Source organism: Cetorhinus maximus, unplaced genomic scaffold (genome assembly GCF_964194155.1).
Source record: "Cetorhinus maximus unplaced genomic scaffold, sCetMax3.hap1.1 HAP1_SCAFFOLD_168, whole genome shotgun sequence".
Taxonomy (NCBI): Eukaryota; Metazoa; Chordata; class Chondrichthyes; order Lamniformes; family Cetorhinidae; genus Cetorhinus; species Cetorhinus maximus.
The window spans coordinates 69,169-89,634 of NW_027596154.1; the positions used below are offsets into that span (position 1 = coordinate 69,169).

Consider the following 20,466-nt stretch of genomic DNA (forward strand, 5'->3'; position numbering starts at 1 on the left):
AATGTATAACTGTTGCAATGCATACATTTATTCGTTAAATATTAGCCATTGCCGATCCACCTTTTAATGACATTCCCAAACCCATCTCAGCCAACTCACGCCTCGTTTTCTTTGTTTAGATTTAGGACCCTAGTTTTGGATCAAAAAAGAGTCCTCAGGTTAAGGTGCTTAATTGGGGGAAGGCTAATTATAACAATATTAGGCAGGAACTGAGGAATCTAGACTGGAGGCGGATGTTTGAGGGCAAATCAACAACTGACATGTGGGGGGACTTTCAAATGTCAGTTGATAAGAATTCAGGACCGGCATATTCCTGCTAGGATGCAGGATAAGTATGGCAAGTTTCAGGAACATTGGATAACGAAGGATATTGTGAGATTAGACAAAAAGAAAAGGGAAGCATTCATAAGGGCTAGAAGGCTGGGAACAGATGAAGCCCGTGGAGAATATAAAGAAAGTAGGAAGAAACTTAAGCAAGGAGGGCTAAAAGGGGTCATGAAAAGTCATTGGCAACTAGGATTAAGGAAAATCCCATATGTAAAAAGCAAGAGGGTAACCAGGGAAAGGGTAGGCCCACTCAGGCACAGAGGTGGGAATCTGTGTGTGGAGCCAGAAGAAATGGGAGAGATACTAAATAAGTATTTCTCATCAGTATTCACCAAAGAGAAGGACTTAGCGGTCGATTTGTCTAGGGAAGAGTGTGTAGATAGCCTGGATCATGTTGAGATCAAAAAAGAGGAGATGTTAGGCGTCTTGAAGAATATAAAGGTGGATAAGTCCCCAGGGCCAGATAGGATCTACCGCAGAGTACTGAGGGAGGCAAGAGAGGAGATTGCTGGGGTCTTGACAGAAATCTTTGTATCCTCACTGGCTACAGGTGAGGTCCCAGAGGACTGGAGAATGGCCAATGTTGTTCCATTGTTTAAGAAGGGTAGCAGGGATAATCCAGGAAATTACAGGCCGGTGAGCCTTACGTCAGTGGTAGGGAAATTATTGGAGAAGATTCTTCGTGACAGGATTTACTACCATTTGGAAGCAAATGGGCGTATTAGTGAGAGGCAACATGGTTTTGTGAAGGGGAGGTCGTGTCTCACTAACTTGATCGAGTTTTTCGAGGAAGTGACAAACATAATCGACGATGGTAGGGCAATGGATGTTATCTACATGGATTTCAGTAAGGCCTTTGACAAGGTCCCTCATGGCAGACCGGTACAGAAGGTGAAGTCGCACGGGATCAGAGGTGAGCTGGCAAGATGGATACAGAATTGGCTTGGTCATGGAAGACAGAGGGTAGCAGTGGAAGGGTGCTTTTCTGAATGGAGAGCTGTGACTAGTGGCGTTCCGCAGAGATCAGTGCTGGGACCTTTGCTGTTTGTAGTATACGTAAATAATTTGGAGGAAAATGTAACTGGGCTAATTAGTAAGTTTGCAAACGACACTAAGGTTGGAGGAGTTGCAGATAGTGAAGAGGATTGTCAAAGGATACAATGGGATATAGATCAGTTGGAGACTTGGGTGGAGAAATGGCAGATGGAGTTTAATCCGGACAAATGCGCGGTAATACATTTTGGAAGGTCTAATACAGGTAGGAATTATACAGTAAATGGCAGAACCCTTAAGTGCATCGATGGGCAGAGGGATCTGGGTGTACAGGTCCACAGGTCACTGAAAGTGGCAACGCAGGTGGATAAGGTAGTCAGGAAGGCATGTGGCATGCTTGCCTTCATCATATAAAAGCTGGGAAGTCATGCTGCAGCTGTATAGAACCTAGGTTAGGCCACACTGGGAATATTGCGTGCAATTCTGGTTGCCACATTACCAGAAGGATATGGAGGCATTGGAGAGGGTGCAGAGGAGATTTACTAGGATGCTGCCTGGTCTGGAGGTTATTAGCTATGAGGAGAGGTTGGAGAAACTCGGATTGTTCTCACTAGAGCGATGGAGATTGATGGGCGACTTGATAGAAGTTTGCAAAATTATGAGTGGCATGGACAGAGTAGATAGTCAGAAGCTTTTTCCCAGGGTGGAAGAGTCAATTACTAGGGGACATAGATTTAAGGTGAGAGGGGAAAACTTTAGAGGAGATGTGCGGGACAAGTTTTTTACGCACAGGGTAGTGAGTGTCTGGAATCCACTGCCAGAGGAGGTGGTGGAAGCAGGTACGATAGTGGTGTTTAAGAGGCAGCTTGACAAATAGGATGGGAATAGAGGGATACGGACCCCAGAAGTGCAAAATGTTTTAGTTTGACAGGCAATATGATCGGCGCAGGCTTGGAGGGCCGAAGGGCCTGTTCCTGTGCTGTACTTTTCTTTGTTCTTTGTTCAAACTACTTCACTTTCCATCCTAATGAAGAATTCTATCATGTTTTGGTCACTGTTCCCTAAAGGACCCTGAACAAGAAGACTATTAATTAATCCCTTTTCATTACACAATACTAAATCTAGGATAACCTGTTCCCGAGCTTGTTCATCCACCACAGTATTATTGCTAATTTGGTTTGCCCAATCTATATGTAGATTAAAGTCACCCATGATTACTGTAGCACCCTTGTAACATGCATCTCTAATTTCCTGTTTACTTCTGTCCCCTACCTTACTACTACTGTTTGGAGGCCTATAGACAACTCCCACTAATGTTTTCCGCCTCTTGTTGCTTCTTAGCTCCACCCAGACTGATTCTACACCTAGATTTTCTGAGCCAATATCCTTTCTCATTTTTGCGCTGATTTCATCCGTAACTAACAACATCACGCCATCTCCTTTTCCTTTTTGCTGTCCTTCCTAAATATCTAGTACCCTTAGATATTCAGTTCCCAGCCTTGGTCACCCTGCAGCTATGTCTCCATAACCACAATCATATCATACCCGTTTACATCTATTAGCGCTGTTAATTTGTCTACCTTATTGCGAATGCTCCGTGCATTCAGATACAGTGCCTTTATTAGACTTGTCTTTAACATTTTTACACATTTTTTTTGTACTATGGTCCTATTTTCTGCCAGCCTTTGTTTTCTCTGCCTTCCATTTTTGCTTTCTACTTTCCTGTCTTTCATTCCTACCCTTGCTTCCCACTTTTGTTCCCTGCTCAGGTTCCCATCTCCCTGCCAGCCTAGTTTAACTCTCCTCAATAGTACGAGCAAATACCCCTGTGAGAATATTGGTCCTGGTCCTGCTGGGGTGCAACCCGTCCAGCTTGTACAGGTCCCATCTTCCCCAGAATCAGTCCCAATGCCTCTCCGTCCTACGCCATCACTCCAGCATTCATCTGGTCTACTCTCCTATTTCTGATCTCACTAGCACGGGGCACTGGGAGTAATCCTGAGATTACTACCTTTGAGGTCCTGCATTTTAATTTATTTCCTAGCTCCCTATGTTCTGCTTTCAGGACCACATCCCTCTTTTTACCTATGTCGTTGGTACCAATATGGACCACGACCTCTGGCTGTTGACCTTCCCGCTTCAGAATGTCCTGCAGCCACTCAGTGCCACCCTTGACCCTGGCAACATACCATCCTGGTGTCACGTCTACGGCTGCAGAAACATCTATCTGTTCCCCTTACATTAGAATCCCCCATCACTATTGCTCTCCCACTTACTTTTCTCCTCCCCCTCCCCCAACCCCCCTCCCTCCCCCCACCCCAGCCCTGTGAGGCTGAATCACTCATGACTCTTGCTGTATTCCCCTGAGAAATCACCTCCCCCAGCAGTATCCAAAATGGAAAATCTGTTAGAGAGGAAGATGGACCCAGGGGATTCCTGCACTACCTGCCTAATGCTTTTACTCTGTCTGGTGGTCACCTATTCCCTATCTGCCTGTGCATGCTTCAGTTGTGGTGTGACACCTCACTGTACATGCTATCCACTAAGATCTCAGTCTTGTGGATGCTCCACGGTGAATCCAGCCCCAGCCCCAGCTCCAGCTCCAGCTCCGAAATGTGGATTTTGAGTAGCTGCAGCTGGAGGCACTTCCTGCACACATGGCCACCCTGGACACTTCCCACATCGCACAGGGGTAGCATTCCATGTGGCCAATCTGCCCTGCCATGACTTACCCTTAAATTACCCTTTACTTTTACTTCCTTACTTTACTGATAATCGAGAGTAGATTGATGGGGCGGTAATTGGCCACGTTAGATTTGCCCTGCTTTTTGTGTACAGGACATACCTGGGCAACTTTCCACATAGTCGGGTAGATACCAGTGTTATAGCTGTACTGAAACAGCTTGGCTAGGGCGCGCGGCACATTCTGGAGCACAAGTCTTCAGTACTGTTGCCGGAATATTGTCAGGGCCCATAGCCTTTGCAGCATCTATTGCCTTCAGCCATTTCCTGATATCATGTGGAGTGAATTAAATTGGTTGACGACTGGCATCTGTGATGCTGGAGACCTCCAGAGGAGGCCGAGATGGGTCATCCACTCGGCACTTCTGGCTGCAGATTGTTGCAAATGCTTCAGCCTTATCTTTTGCACTGACGTGTTGGGCTGCCCCATCATTGAGGATGGGGATATTTGTGGAGCCTCCTCCAGTGAGTTGTTTAATTGTCCACCACCATTCACAACTGGATGTGGCAGGATTGCAGAGCTTAGATCTGATGCGTTGGTTGTGGAATTGCTTATGCTGTTTGGCACATAAGTAGTCCTGTTTTGTAGCTTTACCAGGTTGACACCTGATTTTTAGGTATGCCTGGTGCTGCTCCTGGCATGCCCTTCTGCGCTCTTCATTGAACCAGGGTTGATCCCCTGGCTTGGTGGTAATGGTAGAGTGGGGGATATGCTGGGCCATAAGGTTACAGATTGTGTTCGTGTACAATTTTGCTGCTGCTGATGGCCCACAGCGCTTCATGGATGCCCAGTCTTGATCTTGCTAGATCTGTTCGAAATCTATCCCATTTAGCATGGTGGTAGTGCTGCACAACACAATGGAGGGTATCCTCAATGTCAAGATGAAACTTCATCCCCACAAGGACCGTGTGGTGGTCACTCCTACCAATACTGTCATGGACAAATGCATGTGCAGCAGGCAGGTTGGTGAGGATGAGGTCAAGCATGTTTTTCCCTCTTGTTGGTTCCGTTACCACCTGCCACAGACCCAGTCTAGCAGCTATGTCCTTTAGGACATATAATTGCTCACCCCGGCAATATTGACTGCATATCACCCAGATGGTACAGTGTCAGTATATCACACACAGGGTACAGTGTTTGTATATCACACACATCGGGTACAGTGTCTGTATATCACACACACAGGCTATAGAGCCTGTATATCACACATAGGGTGTACAGTGTCTGTATATCACACACAGAGCACACAGTGTCTGTATATCACACACAGAGGGCGCACAGTGTCTGTATATCACACACAGGGCATAGTGTCTATATATCACACACAGGGCGTACAGTGCCTGTATATCACACACGGGGTACTGTGTCTGTACATCACACATGGGGTACAGTGTCTGTATATCACACACACAGGCTATAGAGTCTGTATATCACACATAGGGCATGCAGTGCCTGTATATCACGCACGGGGTACTGTGTCTGTACATCACACATGGGGTACAGTGTCTGTATATCACACACACAGGCTATAGAGTCTGTATATCACACATAGGGCGTACAGTGTCTGTATCTGAAACACAGGGTACAGTGTCTGTATATCATTCATAAGGTACAGTGTCTGTATATCGCACATGGGGTACAGTGTCAGTATATCACATAGAGAGTACAGTGTCTGTATATCACTCATGGAGTATAATGTCTGTATATCACACACGGGCACAGTGTCTGTATATCACATACAGTATAGTGTCGGTATATCACACATAGAGTACAGTGTCTATATTTTTTGTTTATTCATTCTCGGGGTGTGGGCTTCACTGGCTGGGCCAGCATTTATTGCCCATCCCTAGTTGCCCTTGAGAAGGTGGTGGTGAGCTGCCTTCTTGAACTGCTGCAGTCCATGAGGTGTAGGTACACCCACAGTACTGTTAGGGAGGGAGTTCCAGGATTTTGACCCAGAGACAGTGAAGGAACAGGGATATATTTCCAAATCAGGATGGTGAGTGACTTGGAGGGGAATTTCCAGGTGGTGGTGTTCCCATGTATCTGCTGCCCTTGTCCTTCTAGATGGTAGTGGTCGTGGGTTTGGAAGGTGCTGTCGAAGGAGCCTTGGTGAGTTGCTGCAGTGCATCTTGTAGATGGTACACACTGCTGCTACTGTGTGTCAGTGGTGGAGGAAGTGAATGTTTGTGGATGGGGTGCCAATCAAGCGGGCTGCTTTGTCCTGGATGGTATCAAGCTTCTTGAGTGTTGTGGGAGCTGCACTCATCCAGACAAGTGGGTTGTGTTCTATCACACTCCTGACTTGTGCCTTGTAGATGGTGGACAGGCTTTGGGGAATCAGGAGGTGAGTTACTCATCGCAGGATTCCTAGCCTCTGACCTGCTCTTGTAGCCACAGTATTTATATGGCTAGTCCAGTTCAGTTTCTGATCAATGGTAACCCCCAAGGATGTTGATAGTGTGGGATTCAGTGATGGTAATGCCATTGAACATCAAGGGGTGATGGTTGGATTCTCTCTTGTTGGTGATGTTCATTGCCTGGCACTTGTGTGGTGTGAATGTTACTTGTCACTTGTCAGCCCAAGCCTGGATATTGTCCAGGTCTTGCTGCAATTGGTAATGGACTGCTTCAGTATCTGAGGAGTTGCGAATGGTGCTAAACTTTGTGCAATCATCAGCGAACATCCCCACTCCTGAACTTATGATGGAAGGAAGGTAATTGATGAAGCAGCTGAAGATGGTTGGTACGAGGACACTACCCTGAGGAACTCCCACAGTTATGTCCTGGAGCTGAGATGACTGACCTCCAACAACCACAACCATCTTCCTTTGTGCTAGTTGTAAATACAACCAGTGGAGAGTTTCCCCCCTGATTCCTATTGACTCCAGTTTTGCTCGGGCCCCTTGATGCTACACTTGGTCAAATGCAACCTTGATGTCAAGGGCAGTCACTCTCACCTCACCTCGGGAGTTCAGCTCTTTTGTCCATGTTTGAACCAATGCTGTAATGAGGTCAGGAGCTGAGTGGCCCTGGCGGAACCCAAACTGGGCATCAGTGAGAGGGTTATTGCGAAACAAGTACTGCTTGATAACGCTGTTGATGACCCCTTCCATTACTTTACTGATGATGGAGAACAGATTGATGGGGCAGTAATTGGCCAGGTTGGATTTGTCCTGCTTTTTGTGCTGGAGTATCACACACACAGTGTACAGTGTCTGTATATCACACATACAGTGTACAATGTCTGCATATCACTCACGCAGTGTACAATGTCTGCATATCACTCATGCAGTGTACAGTGTCTGCATATCACTCACACAATGTACAGTGTCTGTATATCTCACACAGTGCTATGTCTGCATATCACAGACACAGGCTTCAGGATATCACACACGGAACAGGGTCAGTAGGGTGCAGCATAGGCATATCACACACTCAGTACACTGTATGCATATCAACACACGGGCACAGCACTGGTATATCCCACACAGGGTAGTGTCTTTATATCATACAGAGGGTAAAGTGTATATCACACACAGGGTAGAGTGTCTGTATATCACACACACATGGTACAGTGTCTGTATCTCACTCAGGCATGGGGTAGAGCTCTGTATATCACAGACACTGGGTACAGTGTCCGCATCTCCCTCACACACAGGGTACAGTGTCTTTATCTCCCTCACACACTGTACCCAAAGTCTGTATATCACACACAAGATAGAGTCTGTATCCCACTCACATAGGGGGTGCAGTGTCTGTATCTCCCTAATACACGGGGTACAGCTTCCATATATCACACACAGTGTACAGTGTCTGTATATCACACACAGGGTACAGTGTCCATATATCACACAGATACAGAGATCTCAAATGCATTCAGGAGAGCTTTTTAAGCCAGTACATAGAAAGTCCTACAAGAGAGGGTGTGGTCCTGGACTTAATTTTAGAGAATGAAGCCAGGCAAGTGGTAGAGGTATCAGTGGGGGAGCATTTTGCAGATAGTGATCATAACTCCATTAGTTTCAAGGTTGTTATGGAAAATGTCAAGGATGGGCCAGAAATCAGAGTTCTAAATTGGGGGAAGGCCGACTTTAATAAGATCAGACACGATCTGGCCAGAGTGGAGTGGGAATAGCTACTTTTAGGTAAATCTGTCAGAGCGGTGGGACTCATTCAAGAAGGAAATAGGGAGAGTACAGAGCCAACATATTCCAGTAAAGATAAAGGGTGGGACCAACAAATCCAGGGTACCCTGGATGTTGAGGGATATACAGGATTGGATAAAGAGAAAAAGGGAGGCTTATGGCAGATACCGAAGGCTCAAAACAGCAGAAGCCCAAGAGGAATATAGAATGTGTAGAGGGGAACTTAAAAAGGAAATTAGGAGAGCAAAAAGGGGGCCTGAGAAAACATTGGCAGGTAAAATAAAGGAAATCCAAAATTATTTTACAAGTACATTAAGAGTAAGAGGATAACTAGGGAAAGAGTAGGGCCCATTAAGGACCATAGTGGTAATTTGTGTGTGGAGCCAGAAGACGTAGGTAGGGTTCTAAATGAATACTTTCTATCAGTGCTCACAAGTGAGAGGGACGACATGGGTATGGAAATTAGGCAGAAGGACTGTGATATAATTAAAGAAACTAGCATAGAAAGGGAGGGGGTTCTAAGTGATCTGGCAGGCTTAAAAGTAGATAAATCTCCAGGCCCGGATGAAATGTATCCCAGGCTGTTGACTGAAGCAAGGGAGGAGATAGCAAGGGCGCTGTCAATAAATTTCAATACCCCTCTGGCCACAGGAGAGATGCCAGAGGACTGGAGGACAGCCAATGTGGTACCATTATTCAAGAAGGGAGGAAGCGATAAACCAGGGAACTACAGGCCAGTCAGTCTAAACTCAGTGGTGGGGAAACTATTGGAAGCAATTCTGAGGGACAGAATTAATCTACACTTGGAGAGGCATGGATTAATCAAGGACAGTCAGCATGATTTTGTTCAGGGGAGGTCATGTCTGACCAATTTGATTGAATTTTTTCAAAGAGGTGACCAGGTGTGTAGATGAGGGCAATGCATTTGACATAGTCTACTTGAACTTCAGCAAGGTTTTTGATAAGGTCCCACATGGGAGACTGATAATGAAGGTAAGAGCCCATTGGATCCAAGGCAATTTGGTAAATTGGATCCAGAAATGGCTGAATGGCAGGAAGCAGAGGGTGATGGTCGAGGGGTGTTTTTGTGACTGGATGCCTGTGTCCAGTGGGGTTCCACAGGGATCGGTGTTGGGTTCCTTGCTGTTTGTGGTATATATAAACGATTTAGACTTGAATGTAGGAGGGTTGATCAGTAAGTTCGCGGATGACACGAAAATTGGTGGGGCAGTAAATAGGGAGGAGGATAGGCTGGTCAGATGGGTGATCAGTGGCAAATGGAATTTAATCTGGATAAGTGTGAGGTGATGCACTTGGGCAGGACAAACAAGGCACGGGAATACATGATGAATGGTAGGACCCTGGGAAGTACTGAGGATCAGAAGGAGCTTGGTGTGCATGTCACTGATCCCTTAAGTTGGCGGGACAGGGAGATAAGGTGGTTAAGAAGGCATATGGGATACTTGCCTTTATTAGCTGAGGCATAAGAGCAGGGAGGTTATGCTGGAACTGTATAAAACGCTGGTTATGCCACAGCTAGAGTATTGCGTGCAGTTCTGGTATCCGCATTATAGGAAGGATGTGATTGCAGTAGAGAGAGTGCAGAGGAGATTTACCAGGATGTTGCCTGGGCTGGAGAGTTTTAGTTATGAGGAGAGATTGGATAGATTGGGGTTATTTTCCCTGGAGCAGAGGAGATTGAGGGGGGACATGATTGAGGTGTATAAAATTATGAGGGGCATAGATAGGGTAGACAGGAAGTAACTTTTCCCCTTGGTGGATGGATCAATAATCAGGAGGTTTAGAGGGGATGTGAGGAAGAATTTTTTCACCCAGAGGGTGGTGGGAATCTAGAACTCACTGCCTGAAAGGGTGGTAGAGGCTGAAACCCTCATACCATTTAAGAAGTATTTGGATGTGCATTTGCAATACCATGGCATACAAGGCTATGGGCCTAGTGCTGGAAAATGGGATTAGAATAGTTAAATATTTGTTTGACTGGTGCAGATTCAATGGGCTGACGGGCCTTTTTCTGTGCTATTGACCTCTATGACTCTATGACTCTGAGAGTGTACAGTGTCCATATATTACACAGAGTGTAGTGTCCATATGTCACACAAAGCGCAGTGTCTGTATTTCACAGACATGGGGTACAGTGTCCCTATAGCACCCAGAGTACAGGGTGAGTCTGAAAACAGGGGGAGAGGAAGGAATGGGGAGAAGAAGGAGCAGGGGAGGGGAGCAAGCAGGGGGAGAGAAAGGAGCAGGGGAGGGGAGGGAGTAGGGGCAGAGCAGGAAGTGGGGGAGAGGAATGACGGGGGGTGGGGAGGGAGTGAGGGCACGGGCGAGATGGGGGCAGGGGGCGAGGAGGGAGCAGGTGGAGATGCATGAGCAGTGTTAGAGGCATGAGCATGGCAAGAGCAGGGACGAAAGGTGGAAGAGAAGGGAGCAGGTGGGGATGAGGGAGTGGGGGAAATAGGGGGAGAGAAGGGAGCAGGTAGGGATGAGGGAGTGGGGAAGCAGGGGGAGAGGAATGAATGGAGGGAGCAGGCAGAGGGAATGGAGCTGGGGGAAAGGAGGAAGCCGGGGGTGGAGGGAGCAGGGGGTGAGGAGGGAGCAAGGGAGGAGGTAGAGGGGGAGAGGAGGGTGCAGGGGAGCATGTGGAGAGGAAGAAGCAGGTGGTGATGTGGCAGCAGGGGGAGAGGAGGGAGCAGGGGAGAGGAGGGAGCAGGGGAGAGGAATGAGCTGGGGGAGAGGAATGATCTGGGGGAGAGGAGATAGTGGGGGGAGAGGAAGGAGCGGGGGGAGAGGAGGGAGCAATGGGAGTTGGGACCATTTCAGTTGCTGAAGGAACAGAGTTAAGTAAAACATCTGTGACATCAGAGGAAACTAGTAGGTTGATTGGCCGGTAGTACTTGGTCTAAGGGGCAGTGTATTAATAGCTAGCTGAGGACACCAGAGTTAAAGTAGATGTATAAATTAAAGAACTAAGAGTTTAAAGTAATTAAAAATTAAACTAAAATAATTAAAATAAATACCTGGAGCACATACCTGTGTATTTCAGAAAAGTATAACTTTTAGTTGTTGGAGGTGCTGGTATTTAAGGAGCACAGTAAATTGAAATATACTTTGGAATTATTCTAAGTTAATTAAGAAAGTAATTACATTAAATAACCTGAATAATATAAGTAACAATGGCAGGACAGGTGTTATGTTGCATCTGTGGAATGTGGGTTTTTGGACATCAAGGAGATCAAGGACAAAGCAGAAAGTGAAAGCATCTATAGATATTCCAGATCAGGATTATGATCTGTGAAGTCAAATTGTTGACACCGTGCAACATAAGGGAGGGGGAGAAATACCTGGACGTTTTGTTCCAGAAGACAGTCACATCCCTTAGAAAAGGGTCACCTTTTTTGGTCCGCAGTGAGGGATAGGAAGATGTGACTGTCAGTGAGGCAGGTAATGGGACCGAGCAGACAATAGTGAAGGAGCCTCAGGCTTTACAACTGTCAAACAAGTGTGAGGTGCTAACAACCTGTGTGGACGAAAGTGAAGCCTGCAAGATGGATGAGCAGGTTGGCCATGGTACCATGGTTCAGGAAGCCGTTCAACCAGGGGTGCAAAATGGAAATATCCCACTGTATTAGGGGACAGTATAGTGAGGCGGATTGACACTGTTCTCTGTAGCAAAGTGCGAGAGTCCAGAAGGCTGTGTTGTCTGCCCGGTGCCACGGTTTAGGACATTTGCTTGGGGCTGGAGAGGAGCTTGGAGTGGGAGGGGGAGGATCCAGTTGTTGTGGTCCATGTGGGTACCAACAACATTGGCAGGACATGGAAGGAGGTTCTGCATCGTCAGTATGAGAAGCTAGGCACCAAATTAAGAAGCATATCCTCAAAGATGATAATCATTGAATTATTACCTGAGCCATGTGCAAGTAAAATGAATGCCTGGCTGAAAGACTGGTGTGGGAGAAGTGGTCTCTGGTTCATGGGGCACCGACACTAGTACTGGGGAAAGTGGGATCTGTCCATTGGGACGGTCTACACCCAAACCGTGCTGGGATCAGCGTTCCTGCAAGCCACATAACTAGGGAAGCAGAGAGGGTTTTAAACTAAATAGTGGGGGCAAGCGATCAAATTTGAGAAGATGTGATAAATCAAAGAGCAGAGACAAGGCAAGGAAGGAAGGAATTAATGTGGGAAATGATAAACAGAGAGGACAAATCTAAGGGTAAATCAGTAGATAAGGTCAGAGGTTATAAAAATAATAAAAGGACAAAACTTAACGCTTTGTATCTGAATGCACAGAGCATTCAAAACAAAACAGATGAATTTCAAAATGTGATAGTCAGGCATGATGTAATTGCCATTACAGAAATATGGCTGCAGGATGACGTAGACTGGAACCTGAATATTGAAGGGAACGTGACATTTAGGAAGGATAGGAAGTTAGGAAAAGGTGGAGGGGTGGCTCTGTTAATAAAAATGATATCAGTTCAATAGAGAAGGATGACCTAAATTTAGGAAATCAGGGCTTGGGTTGAGATGAGGAATGAGAAAGGCAAGAAGTCACTTGTGGGAGTGGTGTGGAGGCCCCATAACAGTAACCACATGGTAAGACAGGGTACCTAAGAAGAAAAAATGGGAGCTTGTCAGATGGTCACAGCAATTATCATGGGGGATTTTAATCTACATATAGACTGGAAAACCAGATGGGTAAAGGTAGCCTAATAAGGAATTCATAGAATAGTTTGTTGTTCCATTGTTTAAGAAGGGTAGCAGGGATAATCCAGGAAATTACAGGCCAGTGACCTAAGTGATAGGGAAATTATTGGAGAAGATTCTTCGTGAAAGGATTTACTACCATTTGGAAGCAAATGAGAGTATTAGTGAGAGGCAGCATGGTTTTGTGAAGGGGTGGTCATGTCTCACTACCTTGATCGAGTTTTTCGAGGAAGTGACAAAGATGATCGACGATGGTACGGCAATGGATTTCAGTAAGGCCTTTGACAAGGTCCCTCATGGCAGACCGGTACAGAAGGTGAAGTCGCACGGGATCAGAGGTGAGCTGGCAAGGTGGATACAGAATTGGCTTGGTCATGGAAGACAGAGGGTAGCAGTTGAAGGGTGCTTTTCTGAATGGAGAGCTGTGAGTAGTGGTGTTCTGCAGGGATCAGTGCTGGCACCTTTGCTGTTGGTAGTATATGTAAATGATTTGGGGGAAAATGGAACTGGGCTAATTAGCAAGTTTGCAGATGAAACTAAGGTTGAAGGAGTTGCAGATAGTGAAGAGGATTGTCAAAGGATACAACAGGATATAGATCGGTTGGAGACTTGGGTAGAGAAATGGCAGATGGAGTTTAATCCGGACAAATGCGAGGTAATGCATTTTGGAAGGTAGGAATTATACAGTAAATGGCAGAACCCTTAAGTGCATCGACGGGCAGAGGGATCTGAGTATACAGGTCCTCAGGTCACTGAAAGTGGCAACGCAGGTGGATAAGGTAGTCAGGAAGGCATATGGCATGCTTGCCTTCATCAGCAGGGATATTGAGTAGCTGGGAAGTCATGCTGCAGCTGTATAGAACATTGGTTAGGCCACACTGGGAATATTGCGTGCAATTCTGGTCGCCACATTACCAGAAGGATATGGAGGCTTTGGAGACGGTGCAGAGGAGGTTTACCAGGATGCTGCCTGGTCTGGAGGTTATTAGCTGTGAGGAGAGGTTGGAGAAACTTGGATTGTTCTCACTAGAGCGACGGAGATTGAGGGGCGACTTGATAGAAGTTTACAAAATTATGAGTGGCAAGGACAGAGTAGATAGTCAGAAGCTTTTTCCAAGGGTGGAAGAGTCAATTACTAGGGGACATAGAATTAAGGTAAGAGGAGAAAACTTTAGAGGAGATATGCGGGACAAGTTTTTTACGCAGAGGGTAAAGTGTCTGGAATTCGCTGCCAGAGGAGGTGGTGGAAGCAGGTACGATAGTAGTGTTTAAGAGGCAGCTTGACAAATATATGAATAGGATGGGAATAGAGGGATATGGACTCCGGAAGTGCAAAATGTTTTAATTTGACAGGCAATATCATTGGCGCAGGCTTGGAGGGCCAAAGGGCCTGTTCCTGTGCTGTACTTTTCTTTGTATTCTTTGTATTCTAGTTTAGGGATAGTTCCTTAGAACAGCACGTACTGGAGACAACCAGAGAGCAAGCTATACTAGACCTGGTATTGAGCAATGAGATAGGATTAATTAATGATCTCATAGTGAAGGCACCCTGAGGGAGCAGTGATCATAACATGATTGAATTTTACCTTCAGTTTGATGAGAGAAATGTGGGTCTCAGACTAACATTTTAAACTTAAATAAGGGCAATTATGAGGACATGAAAGCAGAGCTAGTGAAAGCCACCTGGCAATTTAGGATGCCGTAGTGGATATTTAAGGGGTACTTAAAAATGCATAGAATTCGAACGAGAAAGAAAAATTCCAAGAGGAAGACCCATCACCCGTGGTTAACTAAAAAAGTTAATGATAGTATCAAACTTAAAGAAAAATCATGTAATTGTGCAAAGATGGATGGCAGGTCAGAAGATTGGATATAATATTAAAAAAAACAGTAAAAAATGACAAAAAAAATTAATAAGAAGGGCAAAATTAGAGTACAAGAGAACGCTAGCTAGAAATCTAAAAACAGATAGAGTTTCTATCAATCTTTTAAAAAGAAAAGAGTTGACAAAGTGAGCATTAGTCCTATAGAAAGTGAGTTTGGGGAAATAATAATGGAAAATGAGGAGATGTCAGATGAATTGAACTGGTATTTTACATCAGTTTTCACTACAAAAGATACAAATAACATCCCAGAAATAGCTGTAAATCAAGAATTGGAAGGGTGGGAGGAACTCAAGAAAATTACAATAACCAGGGAAGTGGTACTTTGTTGGAACTGTGATTTGACAATTCCCCGGGTCCTGATGGACTTCATCCAGAGGGTCTTATAAGAAATGGCTAGTGAGATAGTTGATGTGGTGGTTTTAATTTTCCAAAATTCTCTAGATTTGGGGAAGGTCCCATTAGATTGGAAAATACCTAATATTCAAAAAGGGAGGGAGATGGAAAGCAGGGAACTATAGGCCAGTTAGCTTCTATCTGTCATAGGGAAAATGTTCAAACCTATTAATAAAGATGTTATAACAGGGCACTTAGATAAATTCAAGGTAATCAGGCAGAGTCAACATGGTTTTGTGAAAGGCAAACCATATTTAACCAACTTATTGGAAATCTTTGAAGAAGTAACATGTGCTGTGGATAAAGGAGAACCTGTAGAAATACTGCACTTATATTTCCAGAAGGCATTTGATAAGGTGCCACAACAAAGGTTATTGCAGAAAGTAAAAGCTCCTGGTGTAAAGGGTAACATATTGGCAAGGATAGAAGATTGGCTGACTAACAGGTAACAGAGTAGGCATAAATGAGCCTTTTTCTGGTTGGCAAGATGTGACGAGTGGTGTGCCACAGGGATAAATGCTGGGGCCTCAACTCTTTACAATTTATATAAATGATTTGGTTGAAGGGACCAAAGATTTAGTTTTTTGCCGATGACACAAAGATAGGTAGGAAAATAAGTTGTGAAGAGTACATAAGGAGGCTATAAAAGGATATAGGTAGGTTAGGTCAGTGGGCAAAGATCTGGCAAATGGAGTAGAATGTGGGAAAATGCGAAATTGTCCATTTTGGCAGGAAGAATAAAAGAGAAGCATATTATCTAAATAGTGAGAGATTGCAGAGCCCTGAGAGTCAAAGGGATCTGGGTGTCTGGTGCATGAATCATAGAAGGTCAGTATGCAGGTGCCGCAGGTAATTAGGAAAGCTACACATCTTCCAACCTCCTTGATTTGGAAGAATCTCTCTGGTAAATTCATAGATGGTAGGTAAAAGAGTTGGGGGAAAAAATATAATAATAATAGTTATCATTGGTTGTGAGGGGAAATGATTACAAAAGTAGGGAGGTTATGCTTAATTTATACAGGGCATTGGTGAGACACATCTAAAGTACTGTGTACAGTATTGGTCTCCTTATTTAAGGAAGGATGTAAATGCATTGGAAGCAGAAAGGCTGGTATCCACTAGAGTTTAGATAAGTAAGAGGCGACTTAATTGAAACATAGAAGATCTTGAGGGCACTTGACAGGGAGAGGACGTTTCCTCTTTTGGGCAAACCTGGAACTAGGGGTCATTGTTTAAAAGTAAAGGATCGCCCATTTAAGGCAAAGATGAGAATTTTTTTCTCTCAGGCAGTCTTGAGTCTTTGGAACTCTTTTCCTCAAAAGGCGGTGGAAGTGGAATCTTTGAATATTTTCAAGGCGGAGCTTGATAGATTCTTCAGAGCTAGATAGATTCTTAATAAGCAAGAGGGTGAAAGGTTATTGGGGTAGGGAGGAATGTGGAGTTGAGGTTAAAATCAGATTAGCCATGATCTTATTGAATGGCAGAGCAGGTTTGAGGGGCCAAGTGGCCTACTCCTCCTAATTTGTCTGTCCGTATGTTCATGTCAGCATTTCACTCGCATGGGGTACAAAATCAACACTTTTCACAAAAATGATGCCATTTACTTTTTTAAAAGTAGTGCATCACTAAATATTGCTTACCTCACTAAAATAAAATCTTTTTTGCCATAATATCAAAACTTTTCACCAATGACTCAAAATTGTCAGACATTCATAAAAAAACAGTAGTACCTGGCAAAAAATTTTAACTCACTGATATAAGCACTTTTCACCAGGAAAACAAAACATCTCTCAAATGACTAAAATATTGTTAGACCTTCGTAAGAACAATAGTACATAATGAGTTCAGCATTTTTTTCCAGAGATAATGACACAGTGTCTGTATATCACACACACACACGGGGTACAGTGTCTGTATATCACACACCTACGGGGTACGGTGTCCGTATATCACACACACACGGGGTACGGTTTCCATATATCACACGCACATGGTTTGCAGTGTCCGTATATCTCACGCACACGGGGTACGGTGTCCATATATCTCACACACATGGGGTACGGTGTCCGTATATCACACACACACACATGGGGTATAGTGTCCATATATTTCACACACATGGGGTATGGTGTCCGTATGTCACACAAACACGGGGTACAGTGTCTGTATATCATACACATGGGATACAGTGTCCGTATATCACACAGAGGATATTTTGTTGGTACGTCACTCACACAGGGCACAGTCACACAGAGTACAGTATCTGTATATCACTCACATGGGGTAAAGCATTGGCATATCACACACGCAGGATGACGATCTCACACTCCCCCATCGCCATTTCACAGATGCATGATAAGTGACCTGTATATAAACATCATTTGTGATACCATATCAAGGTGTTGTGATATCAAGGTGTTGCCAACTCATCAGTTGCTTTATGTTCCCAGGCTGCATTGTCATTGGTTGTGGTGTTCAGGGTAGCCTGATTGTCACCCGGTGCAGACTGTCAGAGTGCTGTGCTCACTATCTCCTGCTGGAGGCATGAGAGCCGCCTCTACTCTTCTCATTGATCCTGAAGAAGAGTCCAAAGAAGAGTCATTGGACTTGAAATGTTTACTGTTTCTCTCTCCATAGATGCTGCCATCCCTGCTGAATGTTTTCAGCATTTTCTGTTTTTATATCATTCTAATATATTTCTCTTGAACTTAGAGCATAGGTGTTTCTTCAGGTCTGAAGAACCAGCCTCTTTCTGTACTTCCCATAGTTGACCAATGAGGCAGTGCTTGTGCCTGTTGTATTTCTCACACCTCTGCCTCTCTTGTTAAGATGCTGGCAGCCCATGGACTACAGAAACTGGCCAGTGACCCAGTCTTCTTGGGAATGACAGTGAGTGAGATGGCAGAAGCTTATCTGATGGATCACAGTGAGCTGGAGAGCGTTGAACCTGTTGAATAACTGATCTGTACTGACGGAACCCAAAGACAGTCTCTGAACCTCATCCAGCAAGCTGCTGCTGAGCAGTCATGTCAAAGCAGCAGAAGGAAGGGAGTCACTCTCCAAAGCTTAGTTACTGTCTAGTTTAATTTTTGTGCATTTGTAATTCTGTCACTATTGCCAAAGATTGTGAAGTAAAATGTTTGAGAACGTAAGAGATTTCAACTGCAACAGATGGTGTTGGAATGCAAACTGTATGGAAGCTCCACATCAGGGGGATGGATTGGAAGAACGACACAATTCTATGACTCTAGCCTGATCAGGCTTTTTAGGCTGTGTACCAATTGTGCACCAGCATGGTGGATGTCGATGTGAAAAAGGCTCATTAAATGCTAAGTGGCTGACAAGATGACTTTTGTTGTGTTTGCATGAGTTCAGAACATCAGTCTCTTGTGATCTCATCATCTAACCCCGACCTGGATCCTCAGATGTTTATTTGGGTGAACACAAAAATTATTTGACCTTCATATGAACAGCATCACAATAAACCGCTGAATCCACTTATTTCCACAAAATTACAGCTTTTTTAAAATGACTCAATTGGACCTTCAGAAAAACGTGAGAAAAAAAAATCAAAAATTTTCACAAATGCCTCAGAATTGTTGAACATTATAGAAAACGTCACAAAAGTACCACATCACTGAATGATTTGCTTAGCTCATTCTGATCAGCAATTTTATCACAAGTTTTCAAACAATTCAAAAAATGTTGAACATCTTTAAACACACTTAAGTGTCTCAGATGCAAAGCATATTTTTGAGAAAAACAAAACTTCTCACAATTAACTCAAAAATCGTTCGACCTTCAGAAAACCCATGTTATATTGCTCAAGTTACTCAGATAAAACTCGTGTTACATCATCGATTGCTTAACTTAATCAGATTAAACCAATTATATCATCGATTGCTTAATTTACTCTGACAAACCCAGTAATATAATAGGTTGCTTAACTTACCCAGGTAAACCGTGTTATATCATAGATTGCATAACTTACCCAGGTAAACCGTGTTATATCATAGATTGCTTAACTTGCCCAGGTGAACCCGTGTTATATCATAGATTGCTTAACTTACCCAGGTAAACCCATGTTATATTATAGATTGCATAACTTACACAGGTAAACCCGTGTTATATCATAGATTGCTTAACTTACCCAGGTAAACCGTGTTACATCATAGATTGCATAACTTACACAGGTAAACCGTGTTATATCATAGATTGCATAACTTACACAGGTAAACCCGTGTTATATCATTGATTGCTTAACTTACCCAGGTAAACCAGTGTTATATCATAGATTGCGTAACTTACCCAGGTAAACCGTGTTATATCATAGATTGCATAACTTACACAGGTAAACCCGTGTTATATCATTGATTGCTTAACTTACCCAGGTAAACCAGTGTTATATCATAGATTGCATAACTTACCCAGGTAAACCGTGTTATATCATAGATTGCTTAACTTACCCAGGTAAACCCGTGTTATATCATAGATTGCATAACTTACCCAGGTAAACCGTGTTATATCATAGATTGCTTAACTTACCCAGGTAAACCCGTGTTATATCATAGATTGCATAACTTACCCAGGTAAACCGTGTTATATCATAGATTGCTTAACTTACCCAGGTAAACCGTGTTATATCATAGATTGCTTAACTTACCCAGGTAAACCAGTGTTATATCATAGATTGCATAACTTACCCAGGTAAACCGTGTTATATCATAGATTGCTTAACTTACCCAGGTAAACTCGTGTTATATCATAGATTGCTTAACTTACCCAGGTAAAGCCCGTGTTAAATCATAGATTGCTTAACTTACTCCGATAAATCCAGTAATATCATAGATTGCTTAACTTACTCCGATAAACCCAGTAATATCATAGATTGCTTAACCTCCTTGGTTAAAACCAGTTATATCACAGAGTGCTTAGCTTATTCAGATAAAACCAGGTTTATCATAGATTGCTTAACTTACTGAGATAAAAGTTGTGTTATATAATAGATTGCTTACCTTACTCAGATATAACCCATATATCATAGATTGCTTAATGTCCTCAGATAAAACATGTGTTATATCATAGATTGCTTAACTTACTCAGATAAAAGCCTCTTCAATCATAGATTGATCAACTCACTCAGGTAAAACCAGTTATATCATAGATTGCTTAACTTATTCAGATAAAACCCTTAATATATCATAGATTGCTTAACATCCTCAGATAAAACACGTGTTCTTTCATAGAT

The 20,466-nt window shown here is 43.8% G+C and overlaps 1 protein-coding gene across 1 annotated transcript in view; it reads left to right on the forward strand.

Annotated features, from left to right (window-relative positions):
- Positions 1 to 18,564, forward strand: part of LOC144672962 (uncharacterized) — a gene marked incomplete at its 5' end in the record, with an annotated part of 38,233 nt that extends 19,669 nt beyond the window's left edge. The window contains one exon of the mRNA XM_078534967.1: positions 18,048 to 18,564. Coding sequence (XP_078391093.1) covers positions 18,048 to 18,176 — 129 coding nt within the window. The remainder of the gene's footprint in view (positions 1 to 18,047) is intronic.
- Between the last annotated feature and the right edge of the window lie 1,902 nt (positions 18,565 to 20,466).